Below are 26,156 nucleotides of genomic sequence, written 5' to 3'. Positions count from 1 at the left end.
ATAGATCGAGAAAAATTGGCTCTATGTATAATGGAATTTTATTCCTTGATCAGAAAGAACAAGATTATGCCATTTGCAGAGAAATGGGTGGTCTTGGAAAAAAATTAGAGAAAGAAAATCAGGTTCAAAGAAAAAAAGGATATATGTTTTCTCTTATATGTGGAAGTTTAGATCTAAATTATAAACATATATGAAACATTAAAATACCAAAGCCCAGTTGGATGCAGTTGGCACACTGCTATATCCCAGTTAGTCCAGTACGCTGGGGCAGGAGGATCACTTGAGCGCAGGGGTTTTCAATCACTGAAACCCAGTTCTATGATTTCTGTCTCTTCTCTTTCTATTTTCTCCATTTACACAGGTTTATTTTGACCAATTAATTTCCTCTAAGCAAGATAAGATAGTGTTCTGTGATGGTATCTCCACTTGTCCTAAAAGAAAATTGCCAAAGCAACTTACCAGTTATCACTTCCAGAGTATGCTGATAGAGAATGAGCTTTGTTAGTCACAGACTCTGCACATGTGCTGAGCTGGCTATGGGATTTGTGAAGTCTAACATACAATGCAAGCAGGAGGCCTTCTGCTAGAAATTCTGGAAAAAGACAGTGCTATTGAAATGGCTATAATGAGAACTTTTTTCTCTTCTCCCTCTCCCCCTCTCTCTCCCTTCCTCTCCCCATTCCTCTCACTCCTTCTCTCCCTTCCTCTCCCACTTCTTTTCCTTCTCTCCCCCTCTCTCTGTCTCTCTCTGAACATATTATGGCATTTTTTTTTCATTCGTAACTGAATGGCATTCTAAGTAAAAGAGAAACAAACTTTAAAATTATTACAGGAGTTGAGCCAGTCGTGTCTATATAGTACAATAACTGTTTTTGCAATGTAAGTACATTACACAGACTATCAAATCAGTTCGATTTTGTAATTCACATGCGCACATGTAATTTTTAGCAGAGGCTTGGGAAAGCTGCATGCACTGAAGTATTTTTGTTTGGTTTCATGGCACAAGCATGTGCCACTAACACACCATGTTTACCTGCTGACGAGTAAGGAGAGACTAAAAGGAAAAGCAACTATGGATTGCACTAGTACACGGTCTAGTTTCCCAAATAAAGGAGTGGGCAGAGAGAGAAGAGCCACAGGTTGAAGGGCATTGAAGAGCATCAGGATCATTCATGCTTCCTAGTGGCCGACGCCTTCCTCCTGCATCCAGAGAGTGGTGGGTTAGGACTCTGCCTCTCGAGCCTGCGGCACCTCCACAGTCAGCCGCAACACTTCTCCTGTTTCTGTCTGCATCTTTCGGAACCCCCAGAAATCATCTGCATATCCTGGAATTTGCCAGCCTTGGAACTTTGCCCAAGCTGGCCCAGCATTCCCTAGGTAGCTCTGGCTGACTCCATACTTACCATCATCCTGCCTCAGCATGCACGTGCTGGAACTACAGGTGAGTATCACTATGGCGCACACACACATTACATGAACCCCCCTGCTCATGCCCATATTCCATAATACAAGTTCACAGATACAATTATCAATAACTGTTAGACAATGACAACTGAGCATTCAACCTGTCTGAGCAGAGGACCCTGCCTCGTTTGGCACTGCTTCCTCTATCTACCATATATATTAGGTGAGAAAAAAACATCCATCCTTCTGGTGTGGGGAGGGCAAGTTTCCTTGACAATATGAATTATCCTCTTCCCAAAATGATTGATTGGTTGATAAAAAGCTGATCCATCAAGTAACTACAGCATTATGAAAGAGGCACTGTCAATCAAGTAGAAAATGCTCTTAGAAACTGAAATGCAATTGTCAAAATAAAAATTCAATAACAAACTTAGATAGTACATCTAAAGAACTCTCCCAGGCTATAATAGGAGGAGACTGAAACACAGAAGCAAAAGCAAATGATGCGATAGGCTATTCTATGATATATTGTATCAAAATAATTATAAAAGGGAAAAAAAGAAAGAAGAGGTTTTGGTTTTTTTTTTTTTTAAAAAAAAGCTTATTCCAGAAGTGCTTATAGATACTATTTCAAGAGATGGATCCAGACTTCAGGGTAACAAGACTTACTTTAGGTCCAGAATTTAAATGCATCTGGTAAAGTGTTGTGTATCTGGGGATAAGGAGAAGGTCCAAAGAACTACCAAAGAGAAAGACAGCTTGCCTGCAGAGGAATGTGACTCAAAGATGATGTCCTTCTCAATAAAGGCATGGGGAGCCCTCCACATTTTCAAGTCTTAGATACTTATGAGAGTCCAAAGAAGAGGTTTCTAAACATGCAAAGACTCAAACTGTATCTCTCCCCATCTATATTTCCTGATGCCTGTATAGTTACCTATACAGACATCAGAAACTGTAACAAAAGAATAGGGAGTATCGCATCAAGAAAGGAAGGAAGGAAGGGAAGGAAGGAAGGAGGGAGGAAAGGGGGGGAGGGAGGAAGGAAGGGAGGCAGAGAAGCAGGGAGGGATGCAGAAAATAAAAAAGAAAGAAGAAAAGACATAAGAGAAAGAAAAGAAAAGAAAAGAAAGAAAGAAAGAAAGAAAGAAAGAAAGAAAGAAAGAAAGAAAGAAAGAAAAGAAAAGAAAGAAAGGTAGGTTATTCAAAATACTAAGAAATGGCAATGGGAAAATAAAATCTCCTAGAACAGCTCTAAGAATACATTCATCAAGCTTGGCATGTATTCATCAGTGAAATATATTTTTTCAGACACGTTCTGACAAGTATTACAGGCATGGTGTTTGAACTGCCAGACATCTAATGATCATTAAGATCAATTTTATTCATGGCTAACACAGCTTCATGCCTGATAATATTCCCTTACCAAGGCATATATTTAAGCTGATTTTATGTTTCTAGCATTTACTATATACAAATTCTTGCTTTCAGAAGTATAGTGACATCACATCATCTAGAGTCATAAAACAAAGCACAGGGTATTTTTATGTATTTCATTTTGTTCTACTCTATGGCTTATAAGCACCAATATATAAGTTTTCAAAAAACTGGATACCAGCACTATAAATCTATATGTATATACGTTTGCGTGGATTTTATGTTTCTCACAATTCATAGTGAGAGAAAAGATACATTCGCTCAACCTTCAAATAAAATTTCCAAAAGACACATTTTCCTTTAAGAATGTTAATCATTATCTACCCTTTCTTGTCTACACCAGAGTTATGATAAAAATAAATAAGAAAAAATATGGAGAAAGTTTGAGCTCTTGGAAGAAAGAACAGTATATAAAGGTGAAGTATTATTTTATTTTCAAATTCAAGACTTATTGAGAAATGGAGTGCTATACTGTATATATAGATATGGCTAAAAACCATTACCTTCCATCTCAATAAAAATCAAATCATTGACTGTTTCCTTTTTTTCTTCAATGGGCTCTTAGATCCAAACTATTTCACTAAACTGATCTATTTTCTCTATGAAAAAATAGTGTGACATGCTGAGAAGAAATATCCTCCCCCTCTTGTTTGAAAGAGAAAAAAATACAGAGGTCAGGATAATCAATGTAAAACTCAAGCAACAATGAAAAAGAGGACTGAAAAATAAAATGAAATCAGAAACAGTTACTATACTAATAAACTGGCTCCACTCCTTTATTTTTGGCTCATCATAACCATTTTTTACCTGATATTTTTTGTAGTGCCGTTTGGCAAAATGTGAACGATAATGAAATACCCATGATGAGCCAGGTATGGATTACACTAGCTACAGCCAGGCCTAACAGGAAACTATGAGACTCTTATCTCCAATTAACTACTAAAATCCAAAAGCAGAGCTATGGTTTCAAGTGGTAGAGTTCCACCTGAGCACAAAAGCTCAGTGACAGCATCCAGGCCCGAAGTTCAAGGTGCATAACTGGCACCCAAGGTCTTCTCCATCATTCTCTCTCTCTCTCTCTCTCTCTCTCTCTCTCTCTCTCTCTCTCTCTCTCTCTCTCTCTCTCTCTCTCTCTCTCTCTCTCCCCCTCTCCCTCTCTCCCTCCCTCCCTCCCTCCCTCTCTCTCTTTCTTTCTCTGTCTCTCTCTTGTGGTTGGCCATGAGGTTAGAACTCTCAGCCTGGGTACTGTCCTTAAGCTCTTCAGCTCAAATCTACCATCTACCATCTACCGCTCGAGCCATAGCAAGACTTCCTGTTTTTTGGTGGTTCATTGGAAATAAGAATCTCACAGATTTTTTTTGTGCTTCAATCCTCAGATCTCAGCCTCCTGAGTAGCTAGGATTACAGGCATGAGCCACCAGCACCCGGCTTCTCTGTGTCTATATATAGATATGTGTGTGTGTGTGTGTGTGTGTGTGTGTGTGTGTGTGTGTGTGTGTGTGTATCTCAGTCTGTCTGGCTGCCTCTGTCTCTGTCTATGTCTCTCCCTCCATCTTTTTTTTGTCCAGAATTGGCAGTATCAAAGCAATTCACATTATTATGTCCTACACTTTTTATAAAATGAATTACTACTTGGGCTTCCTAACCCAACTAATGGAAATCCAGATAGGTGACTTGTTAAACCATTATACTGAGTCTCTGCACCATTGCTGTGATTTGTCTTGAGAATTAATCATATACATGGTTTACCTAGCATGCTATAAGGCTCCTTAACAGTAATATTTGTTTATTTCCTGAAAGGATTCCAGGGGTCCTTCTATGTATAGATTTTCATGTTAGTATACATATTTTGTTGTACCCAAATTTCTAGAACCCCAAAAAGACCACCAGAGACCACAGCCAAAGCTAAAAAGCAGGGGTTCATTTTTTTCGAGTCTGGACTCGGGCCTCCGTGTACCAACAGCCGGCAACGCTGAAAGGCCCTGAACAAGAACTTTACACCGCTTTTAAAGGAGAATCACAATTAACCACTGGTCGAATTAGAACTCAGATGTCTAACCGCTGAGTACCAAGCTGTTACCACCTGGGGTTCAAGTACATGGGCCCTAAACAAGGGAGGAGGGGATCATTCCCAGAACTTGGAACAATCTTGGCACAACCTTCTCCTTTCCCATGATACTTTTAGAGCCAATCTTGGCTATCTCTGCATAATCACACAAGGGCCTAAGGGTCCAGCTAAGACAAAAAACAGAGTTATCAACCAAGGAGAAAAATTCCTTCACTTTGCTCCCTTTCCCATTTAACACCAGTAGATGGAAATACACAACTATGAGTATTTATCCACACAAAGTCCCTGTCCAAATACTGCCCATAACTATTATTGATTTTAGCGACGTAACTTAATTTTTAAAGGGCTACTTTTAGTCCAATCTATCTTCCAAGTTGTTTTGGACAAGAGTTCTATAAGGTCTGGAAACGGATCCACTGGCTTGGCATGGGTGTAATGGATCCAAAAAGCTACTCCATCTACCTTGAGGGTGGTGGGTGTTGTCAGGATGACCTGAAAGGGTCCTTTCCATCGTGGCTCCAGATTTTCTTGCCGGTGGCATTTCACGAGTACCCAGTCACCTGGTCTATAGCGATGAGGCACCAGAGGTGATTCCGTCTTGTACAGATCCCTCAGCCTGGGCCAGACTTCTTGATGAGCCCTTTGCAGGGTTTGGAGTGAAAACAAAAATTCAACATCACCATCCTCTTCTTTTTTAACAAGATTTTCTTTAAGATTAGTTATTATAGGGGGAGGTCTACCAAACATTATTTCATAGGGGGTAAGTCCTAATTTAAAAGGGGAGTTTCGAACCCTGAACAGAGCATAGGGGAGAAGAGCTACCCAGTTTGTGCCAGTCTCCATGGTCAATTTGGTCAGGGTCTCTTTTAATGTTCTATTCATTCTCTCTACCTGTCCTGAACTTTGGGGTCTATAGGCACAATGTAATTTCCAATCTGCCCCAAGTATGGAAGCCAGTCCCTGACTTACCTTCGAGACAAATGCAGGTCCATTGTCCGAACCTATCATTACTGGAAAACCATACCTGGGTAAAATGCCCTCAAGTATCTTCTTAGCCACTATCTGTGCAGTTTCCCTTTTAGTGGGGAAAGCCTCGACCCATCCTGAGAAGGTATCTACAAAAACTAACAAATACTTATATCCATACTTCCCTGGTTTTACTTCAGTAAAGTCTACCTCCTGATAGGCTCCTGGCTTATCCCTTGCTGTCTTGCCCCTAAATTTTGCTGATTTCTCCCTACATTATTTAGCTGACATAGTCTGCAACCTGAAATAATCTGATCAATTTTGACGGTTGCTTCCTTAATTCGTAGTCCAGTTTGGCTGATTAAGTCTTGCATCTTTCTGGCTCCCAGATGAGTACTATGGTGAATTTTTTGTAACATCTTCATCTCTAATTTTTCTGGGAGTACTATGTGACTCCTGAAATCTCTCCACCATCCATCAAGGAGCTGTACCATAGGTAGTTTCTCAATCCATTGCAAGTCTTCCTCAGTATACCCTGGGATCGGTGGTAAGACTCTGGGTCCTGGGTCTGGGAGTTGGAGGGCTAGAGCTGGAGTTGAAGATAAAGCCACCTCCCGGGCAGTCTAGTCAGCCAGATGATTGTCCCTGGACACTAGATCTACAGGTTTCTGGTGTCCTGGGCAATGGACTATTGCCAGTTTCTTTGGTTCCCAAAGAGCAGCCAGGGGTGCCAATATTTCCTCCTTATTTTTGATAGTCTTTCCTTCTGCTGTAAGGAGGCCCCTCTCTCTGTATATTGCCCCGTGTATGTGGGCGGTGGCAAAAGCATACCAACTGTCTGTATAAACTGTCAGTCTTTTATCCTTACCCAGTCTTAAAGCTTGGGTTAAAGCCACCAGTTCCGCTCTTTGTGCTGACATTCCTGGAGGCAGGGACTCAGCCCAGATTACTTCAGTCTCTGAGACTACTGCAGCCCCTGCATACCTCTGTCCTTGTTGTATAAAGCTGCTTCCATTGGTGAACCAGACAGTCTCCGCATCTGGCAGAGGCCTATCTTGCAAATCCTCTCTTACTCCATGCACTTGGGCCAAAACCTCAGCACAGTCATGAAGTGGGGCTTCCAGGTCTGGATCAGGCAGTAGCGAGGCTGGGGTAAGGGCAGTTGGAGGCTGGAAAAGAATCTTGAGGGGGTTTAGCAACAGTCCTTGATAATGAATAAGCTGGGCATTACTGAGCCATTGATCTGGGGGCTGTTTAAGAATGCCCTCGATAGCGTGAGGTGTTGTGACCTGTAACTCCTGTCCCAGGGTCAACTTATTTGCATCCTTTACCATCCTTGAGGCTTAGTAAGAACCGAATGCTGAGCACCTGAGTCCACTAAAAACTGGACAGGAGTCCCCTCCACCTGCAAAGTGACCCTAAGTTCGGGGAGGGGATCCGAACCCCGTCCCCCCTAGTCCTCTGCGTCATGAGTGACTAACATGGAATTTTTTCGTTGCCACTTGTCCAATCTGTTCTTTTTTCTTTTCGGGCATTCCCTAGCCCAGTGACCAAACTCTTTGCAGTAAGCACATTGATCTTTGCTCAAATCTCGAACTGAAGGCCTTGAAGATTGTGGGCCACGTGAACCTCTTTGTGGTGGTCTTCCCTGTTGAACTACAGCAGCCAGTACTTTAGTCATTCTCTGTGTTGCTCTCAGCTGTTTCTCCTCTGGAGCATCTCTATTATTAAAAACTTTCTGAGCAATCCTGAGTAAATCTTGGATACTTTTTCCTTCTAGGTCCTCTAATTTCTGTAGCTTCCTCTTAATATCTGAAGTTGCCTGGTTAACAAAAAACATAACTACAGCTGCCTGATTTTCAGGGGCTTCAGGGTCCATTGGGGTAAACCATCTAAAGGCTTCCATTAATCTCTCTAAGTTCTCAGAAGGAGTTTCTATTTTACCTTGAAGAACTGAATATACCTAAGCCAAATTAGTGGGCTTGCGAGCGGCAGCCCGGAGACCCGCCATTAGTCTGACGATACACCCGTAGCCTTCCCCTACCTTCTGCTGTGTTGTAATCCCATTTATCCTGGGGAGGTCTAGTTAAGGGAAAAGTATCATTAATCAAATCTGGATTAACAGTTGGCTGCCCGTCGTCGCCAGGGACCAATTTCCTGGCCTCCACCTGGATTCTTTCCCTCTCCTCCGTAGTAAACAAGATTGGGAGGAGCTGCTGACAATCATCCCAGGTGGGCTGGTGAGTGAACATAACACTTTCTAGAAGAGAAATCAAAACTTTAGGGTTATCAGAAAAACAAGCACTCTGGGTTTTCCAGTTATAGAGGTCACTGGTGGAAAAAGGCCAATACTGGAACCTAGAATTCCCAGTATCATCTGGAAAACTAATTTCACGCAGTGGGAAGGCCATCGTGGAATCAGGAAAATGTGAGCTTGCTGCTCGTTGAGTATGTCCCCGTGTCCTACCCGCTGGGCCTTCAATGACATTTGGGGAAGCCACTTTCGCCTCCACCTCGCCCAAAGAAGAAACCTCTACTCCTCCTGTTGACATAGAAAATTGCCGATTGAAAGGAGAAGGAGAATATGGAGGGGGTTCAAGAAAAAGGGGGTTTGTACTATCGGCCAAGACCGGGTGAAAAGGAGCTGAGGGCTTGGGTCGAAAGGCATCAGCCTGGCGTAGAGCCAAGACGTCACTTCTCGAGAGAAGAAAGGGAGATAACCAGGCAGGAGGATCTTCTACCAAATTCTGCCAAACAAGAATATAAGGAATCTGATCAAAGTAGCCAAACTGTTCTGGTATCCTCTCCCTTAGCTTCCGTATTATGGAAAGGTTTAAAGTGCCCTCTGGGGGCCATCCAACATCAAAGGTTGGCCATTCCGAATTACAAAGAGTAATTAGTTTATTTTTACTCAAATCAGAACCTCTGCTTCTAGCATCCTTAAAATTCATTATTAGAAGAGCAAGCAGAGTAGTACCCATTTCAGGGGAAGATATCCAAATCAAAAAAACAAACAGAAATACAAAAAAAAAAAAAAAACAACATGTGTGCGCTTAAACCAATAACCAGAAGGGAATTGTTAACCAGAGGGGCAATCACAACACGACCATCCTAACAATAGCTCCTCAATACAGCCTGGATGGAACTATCAGACAGAGGGATTGTCGCAGCAGGACCATCCTAACAATAGTTCCCAATAAGGGCACAGGAGACATCTCCCACTGGCCCCATCAACAATCCTATAGCACGTCTGCCAGGATTCTTCGTTGACCCAGATACAGAACCTATAGGCAACCCAGATTAACAAATTATCAAATAAAACACAATACACAAAGACAAACTAAGCCAGCCTATTTACTGCGGTTTTCCACGACCCCTTGACTAGGCGTCTGAGTTGACTTGGGGGTTCCCGGCCAACGCACCAAATGTTGTACCTGAATTTCTAGAACCCCAAAAAGACCACCAGAGACCACAGCCAAAGCTAAAAAGCAGGGGTTCATTTATTTTCGAGTCTGGACTCGGGCCTCCGCGTACCAACAGCCGGCAACGCTTAAAGACCCTGAGCAAGAACTTTACACCGTTTTTTGTTTTTTGTTTTTTTTTTTTTTTGCCAGTCCTGGGTTTGAGCTCAGGGCCTGAGCACTGTCCTTGGACTTTCTCAAGGCTAGAGCTCTACCACTTGAGCCTCAGCACCACTTCCGGCTTTTTTCTATGTATGTGGTACCGAGGAATCGAACCCGGGTCTTCATGCATGCTAGGCAAGCACTTTAACCACTAGGCCAAACTCCCAGCCCTTTACACCGTTTTTAAAGGAGAATCACAATTAACCACTGGTCAAATTAGAACTCAGGTGTCTAACCACTGAGTACCAAGCTGTTACCACCTGGGGTTCAAGTACATGGGCCCTAAACAAGGGAGGAGGGGGTCATTCCCAGAACTTGGAACAATCTTGGCACAACACTTTCTGGTAGTATTTCTTCTTGTCTCATTAAAAATATGACCTTTTTATTCAGTAGTAATTTTGAAGAAAAAGACCAGCTCAATACAGAGCTGATCATGTAAGTTCAAGGATGCTCCTTAGCCATTCAAGGAGGCTCTTATGTATCAGATGGATCTTAACCAATATTTTTAAATGACAGTTTATATAATTAAACATTTAACTGGAAGTGGTACTGTGGCTCAGGGGGTAGGGCGGTAGCAGGAACTGAAGAGCTCAGGGACAAGGCCCAGGCCCAGAGTTCAAGTCTCACAACGGACAACAAAAATACATTTAACTATTTTCTTAGCTAATGCAGGACACTCATGTTCTCCCTTGTCTCAGGCTATGCACTCTAGTTACATCTTGACATTTAGTTCTAATCATGAGGAGGATTTTTATGTTTACGCTAAGAGAAAAATCCACTTGTCACTGAGAACCATCATTTGATGGTTCATTTGATGTTGAAAAACATTTTATGGCGGTGATGATGAATCAACAGACTTACTTCAAGGTGATGTTCTCACACATTTCAAACTTCCTTTCCATTTCTCTTGAGTCCTTTGCTACCCAGGGCTGTGGCACCCTTCTCAGGAAGCATGCACGCACTCTCTATATTCCACAGCCCCTGCCCTTGCTACAAAACTGCTTAAGCCTGCTGGCTCTCCATCTCCATGTTTATTTAGGCTGGCTACCCACCCTCCACATAAATCTGAACTATTATTTATCTTATCCATTGTGTTCTTCCAACCAGTTCTGGTTCTTGCTGTTGGAACCTTCTGCCCCAGAGGCCAGTGCCAAACTCCTACTTACATGGAGAGTAAGTACAAATGGATCACGGCCCCCAGGGTGTCATCCTGGAATTTGGATGCTACTTTCCTGTATCCACATTAACTCTTGATTCTGTAGGTTCTCCAAAGGTAAGTTGGGTTTGTAGGCCAACTCCTCTGACTCATTCAGATCTGCATAAGAGCTAGAATCTGAGTGTTGCTTCCATGTTAGTTATTGTGGATGCAGGTAGGCACGGTCCTAAAGTTGTGCTCTCAGCTTAGGGAATTACAAACCCCAGAGCAAATGAACTTGTCAACAAGCCAAAACACAGCAGTTCATCTCTTCATCTAATTCACCTATACCCAGAACATACAGGAAATGATGTATTGAGAAATATTTAATGTCATTTCTCTTCTCTGCCTACGTCATCGTGCTAGAAATATACAACAGTATTCTAAGCTGCTTCTAAAATCAGTTTTATTTTTAACTTTTGACCCCTAGGATTTTTTCTTATTATTTAAATTATCTTGTAGCAGTTATACCAAGGGTTTTGAACTCAACAAATCAGATCATGGGTCACCTCTCCCATTCCCTCTCCCATGCCCCCAAATTACCTATCTCCATTTTCACATATGTGCATTAAATGTTATGACTGCATTCTCCCACCCATCCTCTACCTTCAAAACACTCCAACCCCAAGAAAGCATGTTTCAATTCCCTAGGATCCAGCTGTTAGCTGTCCAGAAAAGCCACACCACTGGAATCCCTTGGATACACCATACTTCAGTCAACTTGTTTGTGGACATATGTATATGACCCTGTATATGCTTTCACATGTGTTCACAGTTTTTATGAAATAAGCTTTGTAATTTTTTTCTAGGTGTTATATCTAAAATCCTGTGTGTGGAAACCTCGTCTCTCCATCGCATCACTGACTCTCTCACTAAGTCTCCAAGGCCCTGTGGGATCTTCTCAATCCCCACTTGTCCCAAGTCACGCTACCTGAGCCCAAGGCTATATATTTGAAGACGAAACACAAGGTGACTAAATTCACTGCATATGAGGAAGTCTCCATTACAGTTGATATCGACAGTTTTACACACACTGCTTTCTCATCACTTAGCGAGGTCTCACTTGTACAAACAAGCTACTAGTGGAAGCTAGCTTACTCATCTTATATTTGCTAAAGGCCACAACCTCACCTTTGCAAAATAGTATGCTTTTGATTTAACAGGGGCTGAGAACTTTTGCATGAAGGTCAGGGCAATCAATATTAAAATGATTTTTTCTACAAATTAAACACTGAAGCAATGACCATATGTTTATCACGTGAGTCTATTAGGAATGTAAGAAAAATAACAAATTATTGACATTAAAAGGGAAAACAGGGGCCAGGAGTTTGGCCTAGTGGTAGAGTGGTTGCCTAGCATGCATGAAGACCCAGGTTTGATTCCTCGGTACCACATACATAGAAAAAAGCCGGAAGTGGTGCAGAGGCTCAAGTGGTAGAGCTCTAGCCTTGAGAAAGTCCAAGGACAGTGCTCAGGCCCTGAGCTCAAGCTCAGGACTGGCAAAAAAAAGAAAAAAGAACTATCATTAATATGTGAACAAATAAGAATAGTTTGGGTAGAATTCTTTGTAAAATACAACTTGGCAAATCTAATACAAGAAACAGAAGATATTCCTATAAACTAATTAAGATTACAATTACATAAATCTTCAGGCCACAATCTCATTGCTAAAGAATGCTATTGAAAGAAAGAAGTGCTCTGGTCAGCGATGTTCATGGCAGCACTATTTACCATAGCAAAGATATTGAACCAACCCAGATGTCCCTCAGTTGATGAGTGGATCAACAAGATGTGGTATTTATACACAATGGAATTCTATGCTGCTGTCAGAAAGAATGACATCGCCCTATTTGTAAGGAAATGGAAAGACTTAGAAAAAATCATATTAAGTGAAGTAAGCCAGACTCAAAGGAACATAGGCCCAATAGTCTCCCTCATTTGTCATTTAATCAGTAAAACCTTGGGCTCTCCTACCAGAAATTTACAATAGAACAAAACCTAGAGACATAAGGCCAAATAGTATGACACTAAATGTAAGGACCTCCAGGATAAGGAAACAAAAGCCATATAATGAGTGAATGTTGTCCTTAATGTACTATGTTAACTCTCATCTCTTTTGCCATCCCTTGGTTATCTCATATTGTTACAATATTTCACCTTGTTATCTGATATATTTTATATATGCTTAAATGGTTACTTGAAATTGGATACGGAAGGGGGGAAATCAAGATGAGTGGGGGGAAGGGGGAGGGAAATGGGGACCATGTCATGAGAAAGAGTATCAATGATTGTGAAGTAATGCACCTTCTCTCGGGTGAATATAAGGTAATCCTTCTATTAATTACAATTTAAAAAAAGAAAGAAGTGCTCTGATTATTGTAGCACAATTCTATAATCCCAGTTAATCAGATGGTAGAGGTCAGAAGGCTGCCAAGGAAAAAAGCTAGACTATATCTGAAATAACTCAAAGTAAGGACTAGTGGCTTGGTGAATATGATAAAATGCTTGGTAACTAAAGGCATTTTCACTTATACTACCACCAGAAAGAAATGAAAGGATAAGGAGGAGGATAAAGAGAAAAAGGAGCAGGAGAAGTACAAGGAAGAAGAGGAAGAAGAAGAAGAATCAATACCAATAGACTGGTGCTAGTGGCTATTTCCGTATTACCAAAAACTAAGGCATCTGAGATCTGATGATCCTATTAAATGTCAGCCGGGGCAGGAAACACAACCAACAGCAACATCAGATGAATACAAATAATGACTAGCTTTCAGATAATTAAGCAAGAAGGAAGATTTCCCAATTTGTTTCATGGGGCTACCCTAATTTTAAATTGAAACAAAGATAGGAGCACTACAAGAATATTAAAATCACAGTCCTAAAGAACATGCACATAATAATCCTCAACAACACAAGCAGCAATGGAATTCAGCAACATGTGACGAGAAATAACAAACCAACACTGCAAATCAGGGATTGGTATCTAGAAATTTACTGCTAAAACTAAAAGAACACCGAGTACCTCAAGTAAGATGGCAGAGCTGAAGAAGTCACTCTGGGTGGGAGGCCACTTCATGTGTTTGCAGGTAACAAATATGCAGGCTGGACTGGAGCAGATAGGCCTAACCAAGAGAAGGCAGAAGAGGAGCCTGTTCCAGTTTCTAAGATCCAAAACGTGAATGGCCACAGGAATGCTGGGTTAACAGGCACTGAAAGTGAATGCCCAGTTCTATCCCTGTGTATATAAGACCCAATGTATTCCAGCTCATAGACACCTAAGCAAATGATGTGCTAACACAAGAGAAATGCAATTGACTGTGGCCCACATAGCAAATTCTTTCTGCAAAGGCTCAGGAACAGTGGCCATCTTAGTCAAGGAACTGAGGAGGCAACACCTATGCATGGTAGCTTTCTAAATACAACACATTAATCCAAAGCACTGAATTGAGTATAATCTCAAGTGTGTCCCACCACAACCTGCACACATTTCCACTGCAAGGAAAAGAGGGCCACAGGCTATTAACTCACCAATCACTTCAGCCAAAGTCTGAAGGGCAACCAATCACAACATACGGAAATACATGTCCAAGGGCTCTGAAGTGGCAGAGGACACAACGTCAATTGGTTATGGCTGGGTATTAATCACTTGGGTAGCAGATCTATTTTCACTCCTGTACAAGTCATTCTTCTTGCTTTGATGGGGTGCATTTCAAATATTTCTGGAAGGCAGCATGCCCTTCTTGGACATTTTATGTTCTCCCATGACTGTCTTGATTCCTCTGACATCACATGACAAAGTGTGTAAAACAGGTGCTGGGCTAAGCGGGACCCAGGTGAGCAGTAAGGTCAATGCATAAGGAGATAAGCCCGGACCATGAGATGGCCCTAAATCCTCCAGAGCCTCTGGGAATGAAGAGCATATTATATTAAGAACATCAGGAACCTCAGAGATTGCATGAACAGAATTCAAGTATCAGCAAAAAACAAAAACAAAAACAAAAAGAAAACTGAGCTACTTCAGCATGGATTGACAACTAGAAAACATTGGAATGGACAGCTCCTTTCTTAGTGCCACTTTCTAGAAGATCGTGCAAAGAGAGGGAGAAACTCTGATGATAATATATGAGAGAATCCAGGAAGATGAATGTAAAACAAAGTAAGTACAGATAAAAAGTAGTTCCCCACTTGCCCACAATCAAACCAGAGAGAGTTAGATGGGCATGGGGGTGCAAGAACACCTGTCATTATGACTCCACCCATCCTGCCTGGATCACAAGTGTCTGGCCACAAACCCCATAGCAAAAACACTCCTTAGCAGAAAGAACAGCGCTGGAGGAATTTCAATTCCAAACTTTAGACTCTATTACAGAGCTATAATTCTCAAAACAGCTTGGTACTGGCACAGGAACAGGCCTGAAGACCAATGGAATAGAACTGAGGACCCAGATATTAAACCACAGACCTATGGCCACCTAATGTTTGACAAGGGAGCCAAAAAAATAGAATGGAAGAAAGACAGCCTCTTCAACAAGTTGTGCTGGCAGAACTGGTTAAGCACTTGCAGAAAACTAAAGTTGGATCCTTCTTTGTCAGCTTGCACTAGAATTAACTCCAAATGGATCAAAGACCTGGAGGTAAAAGCTGACACACTGCAAACTTTACAGGAAGGAATAGGAGATACAGTAGGCCTCCTTGGCACAGGTCAAAACTTTCTTAATAAGGACCAAGAATCACAACAAATCAGAGAAAGGCTGGATAAGTGGGACTGCATTAAACTGCAGAGCTTTTGTATTGCAAAGGACATAGCTAGTAAACTAATCAGGAAGCCTACAGAGTGGGAGAAGATCTTCACCAACCAAACAACGGACAAAGGCCTCATATCTAAAATATATCAACAACTCAAAAAATTGAATCACTCCAAAACTAACCTCCAAAGTAACAACCATCCCATTAAAAAATGGGCCAAAGACTTCAAGAGAGTCTTCTCTGAAGAAGAAACAAAAATGGCCTATAGACGCATGAAGAAATGCTCAACATCTCTGGTCATAAAAGAAATGCAAATCAAAACAACTCTAAGATTCCACCTCACTCCAGCTAGAATGGCCAGGATCAGGAAAACGAATGACAACAGATGCTGGAGGGGATGTGGCCAGGAGGGATCATTACTACACTGTTAGTGGGAGTGCAAACTCATTCAACCACTATGGAAAGCAGTGTGGCAGTGCCTCAAAAGGCTAAACATAGAACTCCCCTATGACCCAGCAATTCCACTACTTGGCATTTACCCAACCACCCAGAAACAAGGACATACTAGACCCACTAGCACAACAATGTTCACTGCAGCACTATTCCCCATAGCAAAGATATGGAACTAATCTAGATGTCTCTCAATTGATGAGTGGATCAACAAGTTGTGGTATTTGTACACAATGGAATTCTATGCTGCTGTCAGAAATGATGACATTGCCCCATTCGTTAGGAAATGGAAAGACTTAGAAAGAATCATATTAAGTGATGGAAGCCAGACTCAAAGGATCTTAGGCTCAATGGTTTCCCTCATTCGTCATAATCAGTAGAAACCTTGGGCTCTACTAGCAGAGATTTGCAATAGAGCAAAATCTTGATACATAAGGCCATATAATGTGAAGCTAATTGAAAGGACCTCCAGGATATTGAAACAAAAGCCATATAATGAATGATTGTTGTCCTTAATGTACTATGTTGTCTCTCATCTCCTTTGCTGTCCCTTGGTTATCTCATATTGGTATAGTATCTCACTTTGTTATCTGATATATTGAATTCATTTGTATTTGGATATTTGAAATTTCATAGGGAAGGGGGGAAAACCAAGAAGCGTGGGGGGTGTGGGGGGGAGGGAAACGGGTACCAAGACATGTGAAAGGGAATCAATGTATGTGAATTAATGCACCTTCTATCTGGCAAATATCATGTAACCCTTTTACTAATTACAATAAAAAATAAATAAATAAATAAAAAATATATTAGACCTGAATAGTAAGGAGCTGATCCTTAATGCTGCAAAACAAAGAAAGAACTATACTACAATGAGAAGAAAATTAGAATCACTGCAGGCTTCTCCATGCAAACCCTCAATGCAAGAAGAGCATGGAAAAAATATCATCCAAGCCCTGAAGACCCACAAGTGCCAACCCAGACTGATACATCCAGTCAAATTAGCATTTACATTTGAAAAAGAAACAAAAAAATCTCATAACAAAGGACAGTATATGAATTAATGCACACTCACACTAAGCCAGCATTTCAAAAAATATTAAATAATCAAGAAAAAAGAGCAGAACAGCAGGAAATCACATCAAGAAGCTATCATCTATAGATCACTTAGCACAAAAGGGGGAAAAAGAAACAGAAGGAAGAGTAAATAATAACAAAGAATGCTAACCACTTCTCCATAATTACCCTAAATGTGAACGGAATTAACAATCCAATCAAAAGAAGAACAGCAGATTGGGTTCAGAAACAAGATCCATCAACTTTCTGTCTCCAAGGAACACAGTTCACTGCCAAAGACAGAACAAATGCCAAGGGAAGGGATGGAAAAGAATGATTCATTTCAACACACCATTCAAAAAAATCAAGAGTAGCAATCTCAATCTCTGACAAAATTAACCTCTCAGTAATATCAGTAAATAAATATGCCCACCATATATTAGTAAACAGGCCAGTTCATAACCAGAATATTACAGGTATAAACATTTATTCTCCCAACAGGGGAGCACCTAAGTGTGGCAAGCAAACACTTATAGAGTTACAGGACAAGACAAGCTCAAACACAGTCATAGTGGGAGATTTCAATACACCACTCTCACCAAAGGACGTATCAGTCAAGCAAAAGATAAGCAAAGACACCTCTGAGTTCAATAACACCATAGCCCAGCTGGGCTTAGCAGACATACAAAGTGTTTTCCGCCCAATGGCAAAACACTATACATTTTTGTCTCCAGCCTACAGAACATTCTCAAAAACAGATCATATAATAGTTCACACAAAGAAACTACGCAGATACAAGAGAACTGATATCATCCCCTGCATTCTATCTGATCACCAGGAAATCAGACTAGTTCTAAACAATATAGTACAGTGTAAAACCCATTCAAACTCTTAAAAGTTGAATAACCCCCTTCTGAATAATACCTGGGTTACAGAATAAAGCAAATAAGGCATGGAACGCTTCTTACAACGCAATGACAATGAAAAGTACATCACAACAGAAGAGACACAGCAAAAGCAGTCCTAAGGACCAAATTTATCACCCTAGGAGCCCATATCAAAAAGACAGAACAAATTCATGTAAATAACCTAAAGAAGCAATTAAACCACCGAGATGAGCAAGAAAAAGTTACCTCTTAAACAACTAGAGAAACAGAAAGGGCAAAATTAAAAGAAATTTCTGAGATTGAAATAAGACCTACCATATATAAAATTAAGAAATCTTAAAAAGCTGGTTCTTTGAAATAGTCAACAAAATCGACAGACTCCTGGTGAGATTAATCAACAAAGGAGAGGGGAGACTCAAATAAACAAGATTAGAGATGCCACAGGAAACGTCACAACCAACATTCAAAAAATTCAGCCCACTCTCTACACTTCTCTTCAATATAATGCTGGGACACGTAGGCAGAGTAATAAGGCAAGAGAAGGACATCAAAGGGATCCCCATAGGAAAAGAAGAAAATAAACTATCCATATTCACAGATGACATGATCCTATGCCTGAATGACCCAATAAATTCCATTCCCAAACTCTTAGAACTAATAACCAATTTGGCAAAGTGGCAAAATACAAAATCAACCTTCAAAAGACAGTAGTCTTCGCGTACACCAAGAATAAAAAAACAGAAGGAGGAATCAAGAAATGATCCCATTTGCAATAAACAATAAAAATACATAGAAATCAACGTAACCAAGGATGTAAATGAATTATTTAATGAAAACTATAAAAGCCTAAAGAAAGAAATCAAGGAGGATACCAGCAAAGCACTCAAAGAAACAATAAGCAAAGACATTGAGACTTGTAAATGCCTGACTTTCTGGTAGATAAGTCGTACACATCTCTCCTCATTGAAAAAATAACAAGAAAGCTTCTGAAATCATTTTACTGTTACCAAATGTACAATAAGTATACAACTTTCACACAAAAATCAAAACTCCAATTTTAAGTATTTAACCCGGGATCTGAAACCACCAGAGCCATGCCCACACATCAATCATTTTAACTCAATTTTAAATCTATGCTAATGGTCCTGCCCTAGAGTAGTGCTAGGAGTCTCAATCAAATAAATGACCCTGACATTGTCCAATAATTGAAAAACAAGGGCAGGAGGAATTTCAATACCAGAAGTTAAACTATTACAGAGCTATAGTAACCAAAATAGCATGGTACTGGCACAAGAACAGGCCCGAGGAAAAATGGAAAAGACTGAAGCCCCAGAAATCAACCCACAGAATTGTGGCCACCCAATTGTTGATAAGGGAGCAAAAAGTGAGGCTGGCTGAACTTATTAGGCACCTGCAGAAAACCAAAGTTGGATCCTTCTATGTCACCCTTCACCAGGATTAACCCCAAATGGATCAAAGACCTCGTGGTAAAAGCAGATAGCCTAAAAACTTTACAAAAAAGAACAGGAGATACACTAGGTCTCCTTGGGACACGTCAAAACTTTCTCGTAGAAGACCCAGGAACAATACAAATTAAAGAAAGTTTGGATAAAGGGGATTGCATTAAACTGCAGAGTTTCTGGATGGCAAAGGACATAGATAGAAAGACAAATAGAAAGCCCACCGAGTGGGAGAAGAACGCCAACAACCAGACAACACACAAGGCAACACATCTAAAATATATCTACAGCTCAAAAAATTGAATCACTCCAACACTAATCTTCAAAGGAACGACCATCCCATTAAAAGATGGGCCAAAGACTTGAAGAGAGGCTTCCCTGAAGAAGAAATAAGAATGGCCTATAGACACATGAAGAAATGCTCGACATCTCTGGCCATAGAAGAAATGCAACTCAAAACAACTCTGAGATTCCACCTCACGCAAGTAGAATGGCCATGATCAAGAAATCCAACAGCAACAGATGCTGGAGGGGATGTGGCCAGGAGGGATCACTACTACACTGTTGGTGGGAATGTAAACTCCTTCAACCACTATGGAAAGCAGTATGGCAGTTCCTCCAAACACTAAACATAGAACTCCCCTCTGTCCCAGCAATTCCACTACTCAGCATTTACGGAATCGTCCTGAAACAAGGACAAACTAAATCCAATATCACAACAATGTTCATTGCAGCACTATTTACCATAGTAAAGATATGCAACCAACAAAGATGCCCCTCAGTTCATGAGTGGATCAACAAGATGTGGTATTTATGCACAACGGAATTCTGTGCTGCCATCAGAAAGAGTGGTAGAGGACTTCCCAGAACCAAGCTGCGTATTGACAGCTGGACAGCAGCTGTGGTTTCAATCATGTGCCAGTTGTTCTTTCTGTGCTGGGGTGGATTTCACATACACATGGGCAGCAGCATGCGCTTCTCAGACATTCTCCTTTCTCCCATGACTGTCCTGATTCCTCTGAAATCATCAGCCAAACTGTGAAAAAAAAAAAAAGGCAATCTAGGAAGCATGGCCTAGGTGAGCAGCAAGATCAATACTCATGGAGACAAGCCCTGGACGTAGGATATCCCTGACCCCTCCAGATCCTCTGGGAAAGAAGAGCATGTTATATGAAGAACATCAGGAACCTCAGAGATTCCATGAACAGAATTCAAGTGTCAGCAACTATGATTAGAAAACTTGAGCTACTTTAGCAAGAACTGACAACAGGAAGGCATTGGACTGGATAGCTTCTTTTTCTTAGTGCCACTGCCTGGAAAGACAGGGAGAAACTCTGGTGGCCATAGTTTTATGAGGGACCCAGGAAAGGTGCATTGAAACTGGGGACTATCCACCTAAAGCAGGTTCCCACTTGCCCCCAAACCAAACCGGACAGAGTTAGATGGGCATGGGGGTGCAAGAACACCTGTCATTATGACTCCACCCATCCTGCCTGTATCACAAGTGTCCGGCCACACCCCCGATTACTTACTAATTCTCTCTGACCAATGGGAAGCAGGAATTGGAGCCACGCCCACATGTCATGTTGCCTAGTGGCACTGGTATTCCCTCCGTTGGATTACACCACTACAGCTGTAGAGGAAGATAGAGGTGGCTAAGTGGTGAGTGAGAGAATTCAGGTAATTTGGGAGAAATAGCAGGAAAAAAGACATAGTTCTTACTGATTGGGAGAGGAGAGGTGATCTTAGAGAGCCTGGGAATGTGGCCCGCCCATCTTCCCCGTCCCAGTGCTGGGATGTCTGAACAAACAAGGAGAAAAAAAATAGATGCAGGGAAGAAACTCCTGCAAGAATACCAGCAGAAGAAGTGTCCGAGTGGACCTGCAAACGTGAAGAACAAGAAGAAAAACAAAAAGGGAGGTAGCCCCAAGACAAACAACACGGGACACTGTGACTCAACTGAGGGTACAGCCAAACTCCAGGCTGACCCCGAGCCTCCCCTGCCTTTGGACACAGTCACAGCGGCCGAGGTCAAGAGTGTCACAGGTCCCAATACCACCAGGGATCTGGAGACAAGATACCAACACCTGCTGCTTGCCCTGGACTCCAGCAAGGTAACAATCCAACAGCTGTGCAGTGAGGTGCAACAACTAAAGAAGGAAAAGGAGAAGACAGCACATGAGCAAGAAGCACTGCGAACAGAGCTGGAAATCCACACGCTCTCCTTACAAATGCTGGTTTCCCAAGAAGGGGATTTGCAGTCTGCCCTGGCCCACATGGAAAAGGTAGCCAAGGAGAGAGAAAGAGAGCATGAAGGTCTAAGCAGACACCTGCAGGCTTCACAGCAGCGCTGCCAACAGCTAGAGAAGACAGTGTCTGCACTCACCACCATGCAGAATGGGACTGAGAAGAAGAAACTCCAGCTCCTGGAAGACCTCAATAATGTGAAGCTTCAGCTGCAGGAAAAGGCCCGAAGCTACGATGACTTGGACGCAGCCAACGCTGAGTTGCAGGAGAAGATCAAAGTGCTCTGGACTCAGAAGACCAACATGAAGAACCGAATTGGAAAATTTCAACAAGCACTGGGGGAGCGGGCAGTGCTGAAAAGACAACGAGACAATCTGAGAAGCCTGGTGAGCGCACTGAAGCTGGAGAGAGACACCTTTGAGGAGGACCTGAGGGTGGAGAGGTCCACGTGGAAAGACAAGGTCCAGCAGCTCACAGAGCAGATGAATCAAATGAGAGAGGAGAGAGAGCAAGCGGGGAGGCAGGTGCTGCAGCTAGAGACCAACCTGGCCCAACTGACAAAGCAGCTGGCAGAGCCGCAGCCCCCCACAGGACCATCTCAGGCTGAACAGCAGCTGCAGGCCCAGGCCTGCCAGATGCAGAAGGACATAAAGATCCTGGAGCACCAACTTCACACCCAGGTCCAGGAAAACCAGAGCCTTAGACTCCAGACCCTGCAGCAGCAGGAACGGCTGCGGATCCTGGACAAGAAGGACAAGGAAAGGGATCAGAACATCAGACGCACCTGTGCGCACAACGCAGCGCTGCAAGAGCAGCTGACCCAGCTGCAGGATGCTTTCCACAGGCTGAGCTCTGAGAAGGAGGACCTGGCCAGCCTCCTGACCTCAGAGCAGCAGGTGAAGGAACAGCTGCAGCAGAAGCTGGAGCAGCGACAGGAGGAGGTAGAAGACTGGAAAGAGGTGGCTGCGACCAGGAGCCAAGCAGCTGAGAACCTGCAGGAGCTGCATGGCCAGTGCCTGGCCCAGCTGCAGGAGCTCAGAGCCACCTGTGCTCAGCACGTGGCCTACAATCAGCAGCTGACCTCAGAGAAGGAGGCACTGCAGCAGCACCTGCTGAGGCAGACCCGGCTGCTGGAGCACCTGGAGCAAGGGCAGGGGCACAGCAAGTTGGGGGACCACAGGGTGCCTCAAAAGGACACCCTGAAGTGCCTGGAAGCAAGGAGGCAGCAGCAGGAGCATCCACAGGCCCTGCTCAGCTTCCTGGCCTTCCCTAAGGAAGGTGGAGAAGTGAGAAAGGAAGAGGAGATGAGTGAGGAGGCAACTCCAGGGGATCTGACTGTCCCCACAGATGTAGAGAATCCTCAAAGCTTGAGGGATTTTTACCTGAAGGTGCTAGCAGTCGCTGAATCCACAAAAGACAGGCTCAGCCAGCGGCTGCAGGAGGAGCAGGCCCGCTGCAGCTGCCTGGCCAACCTGGCAGCCCAGTGCCAGACGAGACTGGAGCACCAGGCCCTCTTCCCCAGAAGCTGGAGCCATGGCGGGTCTGGGGACCTGAAGCTGGACCTGAAGGTGGCTAACAATCAGCCGACAATCTGCTTCCTCCACGCCCTGCCCGACAACGTGGACTTCCAGAGTCCAGTACGGGACCTGCAGCTGCAGTGCAGCCAGCTGTCTGAGCACATGGGCGCCATCGAGGCGTCTCTTGCGACCTGTACAGAAGAGATGGCAGTCCTGGAGGAGCTGCACCGCGAGAAAGCCCAGTATGTCCACCAGCTGACCCGGGAGAAGATGGAGAGGAGGAGAGAGCTGCAGGAGGTGCTGCTGCGGCTTGCAGGACCTGGCACGGGGTGCCAGGGCAGGACACAGGCAGACCCCGAGACCCCCGCTGCTGGCCAGGCCTTGTCCCCTGTGTCGGGCCCAGGATACATGGAGCTGAGGGAGGAGCAGAAATGCTTGGCCCAAGGGCACCTTGAAGACCGCGGGAACCCTTGTCCTGGAGAGGCCTCCCCCGCGGGACATGTTGTGCTGCTGATGCCCGACCTCGAGAGCCCCCAGGAGCCTTCAGGCTGGGGCAGCCAGCGCCTGGGCCTGGGCCCTCTCCTCTCCACACTGAGGCACATGATGAGCTTCCGTCCATGACTTCCCAAAGCCTTGGCACAAGTGGCACAGAGACTTAGGCAGCCGCATGGCGTCCTCACAGGACCTGATACCATGGCTCAGCTGCAGGCCACACCTGCCAGAGACTGCTGGGAGGTCACCCCGATTCTAAGACACCTCAAAGTCCACTGATTGTAGGGGCAGGGGCTTCTGCTGGGCTTATTACTAATAAATTCTTTGCAATGATAGTTGAGCGTGATGAGGTAATTTTCCCTTAGCATATCAGTGATAGTGTATTTCCTGACATAGAGTTTTACTGATTTCTGGAATCATTCTCCTAATTTTGACTTAAGGTAAAAGTTTTTTAGCAAGTGAGTTAATATACATTTTAGAGTCTGGTGCATTTGTGATTCTTAAATATCCCTCCATAATGGCAACACTGAATTCTCTTATGTGTATTTTAATATACCACAGTGATAGTACACTAAGGTGAAACACTAGTACAAACTGAGAAAGAGTAAAAGGTTATTAGGTTCTGACAATCCAGAAGTGTTTCTGTGCCCCAAGTGGTAGAGTGGTAGCACTGAGCAGAAGAGCTTAGGGAGAATCCATAGGCCCAGAGTTCAAGCCCCACAAATGACAAAAAAGAAAGTCTGAAAATGTCGACACGAAATAATTATTACTGGAATAAGCAGAGGTCTTCTGTATTGGGAAAATATATACCAAGGAAGTGCAGAAGTGTATTGCATAATAAAATATGCAATATCCAGCATCTCAATTTTTCATTCATTAATTTTGTTGTTGTTCATGGGATTTGAACTCTAGGCCTGGGCAGTGTTCCTGAGCTATTCAGCTCACAGCTAGCACTCTTATCACATGAGCCACAGTGTCATTTTTGTTTCCAACTGGTTAATTGGAGATAATAGTTTCATGGCTTTTGTGCCCAGGACTGCTTTGAGCTAAAATCCCCAGATCTCAGCCTCTGGAGTAGCTAGGTTTACAGGTGTGAGCCACTGGAGCCTGGTTCATTTATTTCTTTTTCAAGTGATTAATATGGCATACAGGTCATAGAATCTAGTGAAATATTAAAATTTCAAAAAAACATGGTTGAAAAAAAAAGGTTAAGGTACAAAATATATTTTACCTTGGACAGTAACAATTTAAAAATGAAAATTCAAAACTATTAAGAATAGCTTTCACGTTTTTTTCTGAGGTTTCCTCTGATCAGATTAACCCCTTCCATCATCCTCTCTGCTGCCCTAGACTCATCCCTGTGCCTGCCCAGACTCAGTTCTTGATTCTCACTGCCTTGATCACATGTGTGCTGCCTGCATTTTCACCCTTGCTTCCATTTCATTCCACCATCCCTTCCCACTACCCCTGCTTAGACTCTCTACTGATTGTAGAAGCATGCATCATGTGGAAGTGTGCCAGTCACGAGGGAAAAAACCTGAGCAAGAATATGAAGCCCTGAGTTAAGCCCCTCTAGTGGGAGTCACCGACACACACACACACACACACACACACACACACACACACACACACACAGAGTCTTGGGCACACACACAGGCAATTACACATATTTTTGCTTAGCTCAGTGTCTGGGTCATTGGTATGTATACTTTTCTCATATTAGTACTGAGAGATGGAGCCCAGGCCCTACTGCTGGAGCAGTAGGAGCTCACTCCAGACTCCTTCCCAAATGCCAGTCACCTTTCTGCACATATGTGAAGATCCACACCCGCAAAATGACTCAAGGAATCACACGCAGAGACTGAGACTTGCCATTGCCTTAGCTTTCTGGTAGAGAAGTCATACACATTTCTCCTCATTGAAAAAATAACACAAGAGAATCTGAAATCACTTTTCTTAACTCAAGGTATGGTAAGTATACCCCTTTCAGACACCAGAGCCAAACCCACACATCAATCATCCCAAGTGATTTTTAAATCTAGGTAAATAGTCCTCTTCGAGATTAGTGCTAGGAGTCTCAGTCAAACAAATGACCCTGACCTTTTCCAAGATTTGAAAACCATTGAAATTAGTCATTTGTTTTATTTGGACAGTAGGTTAAGTGTCACAGCCGGCACATCCCTTAGAGAAAGTGACTTAACATAATAAATTATGAAAGAGCACACAGAGTTCCCAGGACTCTTCTTATTCTCGACAGTGTAAGTCAGCAATTCATACATAAATCTATGGATAGCACCGACACAGAGTCTACACACTGCCTAGACCCACAGGGATCTCTCTCCTTGAGAGACATGTGAGCTTCGCCTCCTGAAATGGGCATCACCATGTCCCTGAAGGTCCCACGTTCTTCGGAACTGCTCACTAGTCATCAGTCACAGTCATCAACTCTGCCTTTGGTCACAGTCCTAGTGAATGTTTAAGCATTGCAGTTTGGAGAAAAGGAATATCTTACAATCTGGAAGTGATGGCTCAGGCCTGTCGTTCTACCTACTGAGGAAACTGAGATCTAAGGATGGAAGTCTGAGCAGAGAAGTCTCAGACTCTTAAGTACCCA

At 43.0% G+C, this 26,156-nt stretch overlaps 2 protein-coding genes across 2 annotated transcripts in view; one reads left to right on the top strand and one right to left on the bottom strand.

Annotated features, from left to right (window-relative positions):
- Positions 1-7,206, bottom strand: part of LOC150060068 (uncharacterized) — a 158,475-nt gene extending 151,269 nt beyond the window's left edge. Inside the window, exons 1-2 of the mRNA XM_090337777.1 lie at positions 6,857-7,206; positions 5,369-5,546 (exon numbers count right to left, since the gene is read on the bottom strand). Of these exons, the coding sequence (XP_090193903.1) occupies positions 5,369-5,546; positions 6,857-7,206 (528 nt within the window). The remainder of the gene's footprint in view (positions 1-5,368; positions 5,547-6,856) is intronic.
- A 3,472-nt stretch (positions 7,207-10,678) lies between these two features.
- On the top strand, positions 10,679-23,671 carry LOC150060067 (golgin subfamily A member 2-like). Its single transcript, XM_090337776.1, has 5 exons — positions 10,679-10,768; positions 21,269-21,523; positions 21,632-22,102; positions 22,214-22,474; positions 22,589-23,671. Exons 1-5 carry the CDS (start codon positions 10,679-10,681, stop codon positions 23,669-23,671), a joined length of 2,160 nt encoding a protein of 719 aa, XP_090193902.1.
- Positions 23,672-26,156: the final 2,485 nt, after the last annotated feature.

The sequence above is a fragment of the Megascapheus bottae genome, chromosome 8 (genome assembly GCF_031878675.1).
Source record: "Megascapheus bottae isolate mThoBot1 chromosome 8, mThoBot2.hap1, whole genome shotgun sequence".
In the NCBI taxonomy this organism is placed as follows: domain Eukaryota; kingdom Metazoa; phylum Chordata; class Mammalia; order Rodentia; family Geomyidae; genus Megascapheus; species Megascapheus bottae.
Note: the sequence above shows the minus strand (reverse complement) of the source record. Positions and strands in the feature narration are given on the sequence as shown.